Source organism: Micromys minutus (genome assembly GCF_963924665.1).
Source record: "Micromys minutus genome assembly, chromosome: 3".
NCBI classification, from domain to species: Eukaryota; Metazoa; Chordata; class Mammalia; order Rodentia; family Muridae; genus Micromys; species Micromys minutus.
Genome location: NC_137972.1, coordinates 8,628,183 through 8,637,745, shown reverse-complemented (window position 1 = coordinate 8,637,745; position 9,563 = coordinate 8,628,183). Strand labels below are relative to the sequence as shown.

Sequence of the window (9,563 nt, the reverse complement as noted above, 5' to 3'; positions counted from 1 at the left end):
ATGGAGAATTCAGGGGCTAATTGCTCTCTGGGATGTAAGAGGGCACAAAAGGCCTGGCAATCTAATTCTTTCTCTCTGCAATAAGCGGTGGTGGGTGTTAGGAAATTAAAACACTCTTCGATTTCACATCTTCTATAGTGCTAAATGTTTGCCAACATGTCTTAGATGATCAGGCATGCTTTTAAAAGCTGTAAATTTTACTCATTAAAAATGATACGAGCAACTGAGAATGCAACCCTGGAAGCAGAAGCAGAGGGGAAAACAGCAGTCAGTGAAAGGCACACTGTGTGCCCAGTGAACGGCATAGCATACATCCAGGGAACAGCACGGCATGCACCCCGAAAACCGCAGTGCGTGGCTTCCGGTGGTTTTATTGAATAACATAGGTATCTCTGACTTAATGAGTCTTTTATTTTATGGTTAATAAAAGAAGACGCACTAACATTCCTTTGGACTGTTTACTGTGATGTGTAGGTAACCGGCCACTTAACGCTTCCGTCACTCTCTGAAGTACCAAACGTAAATAAACAGCGAAGAAGGCTCAAGGTTCGCACCGGTTTTGGAAAACAGAGGAACGCGCCGATAACCTGCGGAAGAGGAACTGTGTGAAATTAGAAATCACGCACTAGAGAATAATGGCCTCCACGTTGCTGCTGAGAAAGAAGGTGTCTTAATGTAGTTATCGCTGTGAGACACGGGTGTGAGCGCTCCAGCACAGTATGTAACTTTTCCATAAAATGAAGCACTCCTAGTTTCTGTTCGAACTTCCAAAATCCTGTGTGTCCCAGTGATGAGCCCACACCTCACGTGTCTCCTCTCCCCAAGGACATCATGATCCAAAGTTAGCATCACCTTTCTGCTTCAAAAAGACCTTGACTGCTTCCTGGTGATATAAAACGTGAGCATTCTGAAACCAAGCTATTGGTAGCCCTGAATTGATAGCACTCGGGAAAGGTGACTATGCACCATGCTTCCAACCCTGAAAATGACCCCAAAAGGTCTGTTTCCCAGGCTCCCAGTTGGTCCTCAGGAAGAAGAATGAGCCAATGTTTCCCATCTGTCTTATCCTGGCCCTTTATATCTTCTTGTCGCCATGACTACCTTTCATTGCAAAGGAAGAATTGGTATCCTGGCACAGAAGCACACATGCCATTTTTCCCTAGCAGCCCAACATACCGTATCCCCAAATCATGATCCAGAGAAAGAACATGTCTCTGCTGTTCAACAGAAGAAAATTCCTGGGTCCACCGATGTAGATGAAGAGAAGAAGTTTTGTATGATACAGAGTGTGGCTTTGATACACGTGAATAAATCCATCTTACATTTGATAACATTACCTTTGTTCATGCAAAGAACTGGCAAAGTGTACTGCCCAAGTAATTCATTGCCCGATAGGATGCCTTGAGTCTCAACAACAAAACGTATCAATGCCAATTCCGGCACTTGAATAAGAAATGTAAATGTTTCATTCCACTTTGGACTAAAAGCTGAAATAGAAAGAAATTGATACAAGAACATCACAGATACTTTCTCTAAGGGGGGAGCAAATAATAACGGGTCTCTACAACTTTTCTTTCTAACAGCTGAGCATAAACATTACTAATTTGTATTTTAGAGCACTCAAACATTTAATGTCATCAGGGAGTAGAAGATGTTATAACAACAGTGATCCTGGCTTTTCAAAATTATGTAGGAATTGAAACCCCAACAGGGTTAATAGGCAAGGAAACCACAAATCAAAGAGGTCACATGGCTTCCTGTACTTCATGTAACAAATCCAAAACAGAGATGCAAACCTGGTGAGTGTGACATCAAAGCAGACAACTGAACCATTACATAATGTGACTGAAGCTAAAGCACCCCCTTCCCTACGAAATGGAGATGGGGCATTGAGAAGTGACATTTTTCTCTGCTGGTTGTCATAGGAAAGACTCTCTGCCTTGTCTTTCACTAATAATGATGTCAAAGTCCCAAATTGATAAATAATTTGGTGCTCTACTAAAAATAAATCTTCCCAAGCAACTCAGCCCTTGCCACAGCATGGAATTTTCCTTTCAGTTTGATCTAAATCATCTAAAACTTAAACCTTGAGTTAATGGACTCAAGGTTATCACATCCAGTAATCAAATCCATGCGTATAGATCCAATGGTTGGGAGAGAAATTACACATGGTACAAATGAATTTTTTCTATCTTAGTAGTTTTTTGTCATTTTAAAGCATTTCTGATAGATTTTTTAATAATTAGAGTGATACCTATGATTTTTATAGTGCTCCTGCAGTCACTAGGTCATTTTACCAAGTGACAGCAGCAAATGTGTCCTGTGCCCATGGAAACAGGAAATCAATTATTTTATGCTGGAATAACGACCTCAGCCTAAAAGCAAACATAATTCCATAGGGTACAGAGCCAGATTTAGAGATGATTCTGTAAAGACACTTCTAAAGCTCCACAGAAAATCCGTAGGTAGAGTCCCTGGTCTTCCTCTAACACTGATTTATTCCACCTACCCTGACTGCCTCCTTCCCTTCCTCTGTATCTAATGTCTGTGTCTTTCTCATACACATAGGCACACATCCACACCTAGGCAAAAGTAACTTATTGTTACTTTTATAGAAAGTATTCAGGACATGAGATTTGGTTGGTGAGTCTCCTTCTAATGTCCAAACAAACAGGTGAGTTAACTATGCCTTATCCAAATATGGTCCTTTCTTTACAGACATTCTCACCTCTAATTACACTACTATTGTCCTCATAATCTTACAGTCCATCCTAGATCATTGCTCCCACCCACCCGGTGACCTGCACAAATGCCCTCTGTTCATTTCTGCCACCTTCCTTGCATGGTTTCTATGTCTTTTAAGCTCTGGATTCGTATCCTGGCATTGTTTCTGTTTCTCATTTCCCTTTCCTAATTTCCCACTTTCTCCTGGAAGCTCAGTGCCTTATTCCACTGTAGATGCCTTAATTTTATCCATTTCCCATAGAGAGCTCCCTAAGCACAAGCATGGCTTTCAGAAATGTCCCATAAGCAATCCCAATATAGCTTGCATCCACTAGTCTTTCTTGGTCATCCTATATTCTGCCCAGTCTTCATGACTCAGAGTCACGTTGTTCTTTCTCCCTTTAGTACCTTTGTCTCCAACAGTGAAAACAAATCTATGTTTTCCTATGACCATCTTTTGTGCCCCTCCTGTTTTCTCCTTTAGATCTAATTGTTTCTCATCATAATAGTTTTCTTCTTTTATGTCATCTCCCATACCAAGGGGTAGAATGTCTATAGTAAAGTTAAAGCATATGTAAATACATATCTACTAAATTTTTAAGGTTCTGATGCTTGTAAAAGCATGGGGCTCCTGCAGAGCAGGATTTTGAGTCTGGAGATCCACACTAGACATTCACACAAAACCCAGAGGTATCACCAGAATTCTGCAGTTGTAATATTATAAGGTGCATGCTGAATAAGTTATTCCTAAAGTACGTTTTTAAGAATCATTTTCTAGAGAAGACATTTCCTCCCCTAGAAGTTAAAGAGCTCACCGTTATTCTTAATGACACGACTCTGATGCTTCACGTGGTCATTTGGGACGCCATAGATTTCTATGACCACTAATATGTCAGCTGTGTTAAAGGGAAAGCTAACAGGCAACTGGATCCCACTGATGAGCTGTGAACATAAACAAAAGAACTTAGCTAAGCAGGAAAATGCATCACTACTCGGCCTTAATCAAGTAGCATATCCCCCAAATTAAATAAACTGCTACAAAAGACTGAAGCCAGCAAACCATGGAGATTTTAAATTTTAATCCTTTCACTCTCAAATGTCACTAGATAATGAACAAGAGCCTGTCTAAAATACAGTTTGTACTCAAGTGCATTTATAATGGAATCCACAATGTCCAAGGTTTATGATTCATTAGCATTTATTTTTATCTTAAAAATGTGCTCTAATCAGTTTTACTAGTTCAGTATTACGGTTTTCTCAAATATGAAATGTTGTACCACATAACATTTTCTTTAAAAATTTACAGTTTTAATCAGTTACACAATATGACATTATCCACCATTCACTGCATTGCCATACCAAGGAAATGGAACTTGATGAGATCAACTATCTCATAGGCATGTTATGAACAAGGATCAAAAAAAAAAACTTTTAAAAGTTACTAGTTATGTTTTTACTTAGATCATTGTTGCCCCAGCTATTTATTGGATCAAGATTGTCTTTTGACTTTAAGGACAAAGTGAGCATAGAACATTTAAAATATGTTGATTTAAGATGAGAAATAAAGGTTAAAGAGCTAGGACTCCAGCCCTAAATAGCTGCTACTAGAACTATAACCCCCACATGCCTCCTGACTACACACCCAGCTTCCTACGGCCTCCAATACCCAGCCATCAGTTGACTAGAGCTTACTCAAAGTACAACAGCTAGACTTGAAGAGCCTCATAGAAGGCAGTAGAGAAGAAGGCCAGATAGATGCATGCTGACCCTTGGGTGGTCTCTGTTCACACAGACACTACCAAACTTTCAGAAGACCAGAGATAGAGCTCTCAGACCCAACACAAGTACCACAAAAGAAAGCAGTGGACCATCCTCTTACAGTCTAATCCTGCCCTCAACTGTGTACATGTCTAGACTGAAGAAAAGGTATTGAACAAAACCAAAAATAAAGCAGTGACTAACAGAATGGTCCAGCTTCTCAAGTCCCAGAACACAAAGGAAGTAACATGAAAAAACAAGACAACATGCCCCACCCCAAAATTACTAATCCTATAGTAATGAATCCCAATGAACACAACCTGGAAGACCCTCCAGGCAGAGTTCAAAAGAATGATCATAACTATGTCAAACATCTCAAAGGACAAAAGCAAACAGCTAAGTGAAATGCTGACGTTAATCAAAGGCATGAAAATGCTGTTCAATAGAGGGAATAGGAAAAAAACAAATCTAGAAATGGAAGTATCAATAAGTCCAATAAAAATAATTTAAAAAGAACATCAGAGGAAAAACCTCACCAACAGAATATGTCTGGTTGAGACCAATGAGTCAGGGCTGGAAGACAAAGCTGAGGAAATCTGTCACTCAGTAATGGTGAATGAAAATGTAAATACATAAGTTAACAAAACATGTAATCTTTGGAAACAGAATACCATGAAAAGATGGAAATTTTGAATATAGACCTAAAAGAAGAAGGAAATCATAGAAAAATCACCAAGAATAAGAAAATCAGAGAAAATTGCCCAAATCTAAAGAAGGAGATCCTCATCCAGGTACCTACAACACCAAATAAACAAAACCAAATCATCATCATCATCATCACCATCATCATCCTCATCATCTCCCCATGATAAAATTTAAAACAAAAAATAAAGAAAAGACATTAAAATCTATAAGAAAACAAGGTCAGGTCACTTGTAAAGCCAGTGCCATCAGAATTTTTTTTTTAAAAAAAATAGATTTTTCAACAGAACATTTTAAAACCAGACAGGCTGTAAAAAATGTATTCCACTCTCCGAAAGACCACACTGTCAACTCAGACTATTATACCATATAAAACTATCCATTGAAATGAAGAAGAAATATAAACTTTCACTGGTAAAAATAGACTAAATGGATTTGTGATCACAAAATCATCTCTATAGAGGATACAAGGAGGAATACTTAATTCTGAAAAGAATAGTAAACAAACCAAGAGATCACAGGGAATAAGTAAAGAGCCAAGATAGTTAATCAAAAGAAGTCTAAGTGAACACCACAAAATCAACAAAATGACAGAAATTGATACACATCTTTCAATAATATAGTTCCTGACACTAAAAAGTAGAATGAATGAGAAAATGAGACCCATCTTTTTTCTATCTCCAGTGAATTCACTCTATCAAAAACAATAAACATCACCTTATAAGAAAATGATAGAAAGGGGTCTTCAAACAAGCAGTACTAAGAAATAAGCAGGCGTAGCTGTAGATATTCTAACACTTAACAACAAATTTAGAATCAAACCAGTTAATCAGAGATTACAAGGAAGGTATTCATTAAAGGAGCAATCTGCCATGAAGGGGGTACAAACCTAAACACATATATCCAAACATAGGTTGACCCAACCTCATTGAAAACATACCACTATATTTAAAAGCATAGATAAACACAACACACTGTTTATAAGTACATTTAATTCCAATTTTCATCAATAGACAGGTTATTGTGGCAAAACCTAAACAGAAAAATTCTGGCTATCATAAATTATATGGAATTAATACATCTACAGACTATTGTATTCAAACACTAAAGAACACACATTCTTCTCAATAGCCCATAGAACTGTCTCCAAAATGATCATATATTAGAACTTAAGTTGGTCTCAACAAATATGAGACTTTAATGTAAGACCCGATCTGACCTGAATCTGTTAGAGAAGAAAGTTGGATATAGGCTTCAACCCATAGGCACAAAAATGGCTGTCTAAACGAGATTCTGACAACACAGATATCAAGATAAACAACTGATAAGAAAGAACTCGAGAAACCAAAAGGCCCATGCAGCAAAGGTCGTCATCATTAGACTAGGGGACAGTAACAGAACAAGGGGGAACTCATTATCGGTGTTTCATCTGACCAGCAGTATCTATAAAGAACAAAAAACAAACAAATCAATTGGAAAAAAACAAACATCGCAAAAAACAACAACCAATCCAAAAAAAAAAAAAAAAAAGTCTCATGGAACTAAACATGATAGTTGTGTAATCAATCAGTTCTCAAACAATAAAGAAGTTGTAAACCTAAAGACGTAGTTGTAAAAAATGAACCACATTTTCAATCACTCAACATGATTATATGGTTTTTTATATAAATAATAGTTTATATGAAAAAAGAAAGAGAAAAGGGGAGTCACCGAACAGAGAATAGGAGGAGAAAGGAGAAGAAAACATGCTGCTGTGTAACTTCTCTCCTAAATCTACTCCTTCTGACATCACTATACACTGAGGTAAGTGAGAAGATCTCATGACCTGTATTCATGCAGAAATCATTCAGAGTAGTTAGATATTTGCAAGTTTAGAAAGAAGATTGCTTATAGATGGTCACTACACTACTCCCAGACGTGACAAGTGTGCTTGCCAGCTGATCATCAGCTCTGTGGAAAGGGGCGTGTCCAAATGGGACTGGTTCAACTTTGTATACCCTATGCCAAAGGAAAGGAAAAAAGAGGAAAAGACAAATTAGTTAGTTCAAAACCTTCAGTTCAAAGGTATCAAAAAAACAGGAAATGTCAACTGTCTTCATCAAGGACTCAAGGAAGCTTATCGTGAACCCAGGACTTCAGGTTTCTAAGTCGTGCTCCAAGAACCTGTGAGGTTAAAGCAACCAGCTACAAAGCCTTTTAGAATAACCACTAGGAGAGAATTCACTGTTATAGCTGTGATTGCTGCTTCCAAGGAGACTCACTAACCTGTCTGTCTGAGTCCAAGCCACTTAACACCTCAAAGTGAGATTCCCCTAGTATAAGCCTGGAGTAGGAGCCCAGAACATTCATAAGCATCTGTGTGCACAAACTACCCTGAAAATTCATTTCCATTGAGACGGCACAGATGCTATTCTCAGCAGGCAACAGATATCACTCATTCAATCAACTTCCATATATGAAGCATGTGTTTTATGTCAGACCCTGTCAACGAGGCTTGAACAAAGCACAGATCTTATCCTTAAAGAATCCTCAGATGGCTGTGGAGCAAAGACAAGAGAATAATTCTACTGCAGTGTGCTACAAGCTATCCCGTGTGCTTGCGTAGACTGTGATGAAAGGATGCTAAAAAGAGAGCACCACCAAGGGAAAAACCCGCTTCCAAAAAGTAAGGGATTTTAAGTCACAAGTCAATCAAGTCATGGCACCTAAGTTGAATCCCAGCATTCGGGAGGCCTCAACAGGTAGATCTCTGAGTTCAAGGCCAGTCTTTTGGCTGGACAGAAAGTTCCAAGCCAGCTGTGGTTGTTACACAGTAAGACCTTGTCTAAAGGAAGGGTGGGTAGAGACAAACAGAGACAGAAACAAACAGAAAGGGGAGAGAGAGAGAGGAAGGGAGAGAGAGAGAATATCCTAGTCATGGTTATAGAATAAGTTAAGGCTAGATGTGGTAAGACACCAGTACAGAGAAAAAAGCTAAGTCTTGACTGGGAAAGAAACTGGTAAACAGAAATGAATGTTCAGTACTAATCATTATAATAAAACCTCCCTTTTCGACTTAAGCAGGACTAAGAAATCTGAGACAGGCAGCTGCTGTTTAGTTTCTGTTACTTTTTAGAAACTCCCCTGAGAAAAAGTAACTTTAAAGGAGAAATGGTTATTCAGCCTACATTCTGTCATTGTGGGGAGGTCCAGGCAGGAAACAAGAATTCACATCCACAGTCCGGAGCAAAGAGAAAATCAATGCACGCAAGCTTGCTGTCCCTCTCACCTTCTTTTATGCAGCCCAAGCCTAGGGAATGATGCCACCCACTTTCAGGACAGGCCTTCCCAGACCATTTAGGCCGACGAGAACATCTCTTACATGGGCCTGCAGAGATGGGTCAGTGGAAGAGCACTTGCTATTCTTCCAGAGAAAGAGTCTGATTTTCAGTACTCCCTTGGCAGCTTACGACTTTCTTTCACTCCAGCTCTAAAGAATCCAACACTCTCTACTGGCCACCATGGGAACCAAGCATGCATAAAATACACAGACATATACATAGGCAACACGCCCACTCGCATAAGATACTAAAATAAAATTTAAAAGGAAATTAAAGTCTTACTCAAAACCACTCTAAGTCTCTCTTCCCAGGGGATTCCAGACCAGGTCAAGTTGACAAATTCAGACCCAATAGGACATGAATGGTATGTACTCACTAATAAGTGGATATTAGTAGAAAAAATGTACAGGATACCCAGGATACGATCCGCAGAACTCAAGATTAACAAGTTGAAGGGCCCAAGTAAGGATGCCTCAATCCAGCTTCGGAGGGAGAAGAAAGCAAGCACAGGGGCTGGGGAGAAGGGATCTGGGTGGGAACGGGGAAGGGAAACGTTTAGGTTTTGGGGGTGGGGGACAGGACTAAAGCCCGAGGGCCAGAAGAAAGAATGGAAACAGGCCACCCAGGGAGGTATGAGGTGGGAAACCCTCTTGAATGTACTAGAGACCTGGGAGGTGAGAGTCTCTCAGTACTCAAAGCGGGAACTTTAGATGAAATTTCCAACAGTGAGGAGAGGGAACTTGTAGAGTCCACCTCCAGTAGAAAGACAGGGCATCAAGTGAGGGATGGGGCTACCATCCCACAGTCAAAGTTCTGACTCATAATTGTTACTGTCTAAAAGAACTGCAGGAACAAAATTGGAGAAGAGCCTGAGGGAAAGGAGAGTTGGTGACAACTTGGGGTCCATCTCAATGGGAGGCTCCAAGGCCTGACACTATTATGGATGTTGTGATGTGTTGACAGTCAGGATCCTAGCTGTCCTCTGAGAGGCCCAACAAGCAGCTGAAAGATTCAGATATTACACCCAACCAATGGGTAGAAGCTGGTGACCCCTGTGGT

At 39.6% G+C, this 9,563-nt stretch overlaps 1 protein-coding gene across 1 annotated transcript in view; it reads right to left on the bottom strand.

Annotated features, from left to right (window-relative positions):
* Positions 1–498: 498 nt before the first annotated feature.
* PLCZ1 (phospholipase C zeta 1) overlaps positions 499–9,563 on the bottom strand; it is a gene marked incomplete at both ends in the record, with an annotated part of 46,781 nt that continues 37,716 nt past the window's right edge. Inside the window, 3 exons of the mRNA XM_080913718.1 lie at positions 499–587; positions 1,338–1,487; positions 3,540–3,666. Of these exons, the coding sequence (XP_080769844.1) occupies positions 499–587; positions 1,338–1,487; positions 3,540–3,666 (366 nt within the window). The remainder of the gene's footprint in view (positions 588–1,337; positions 1,488–3,539; positions 3,667–9,563) is intronic.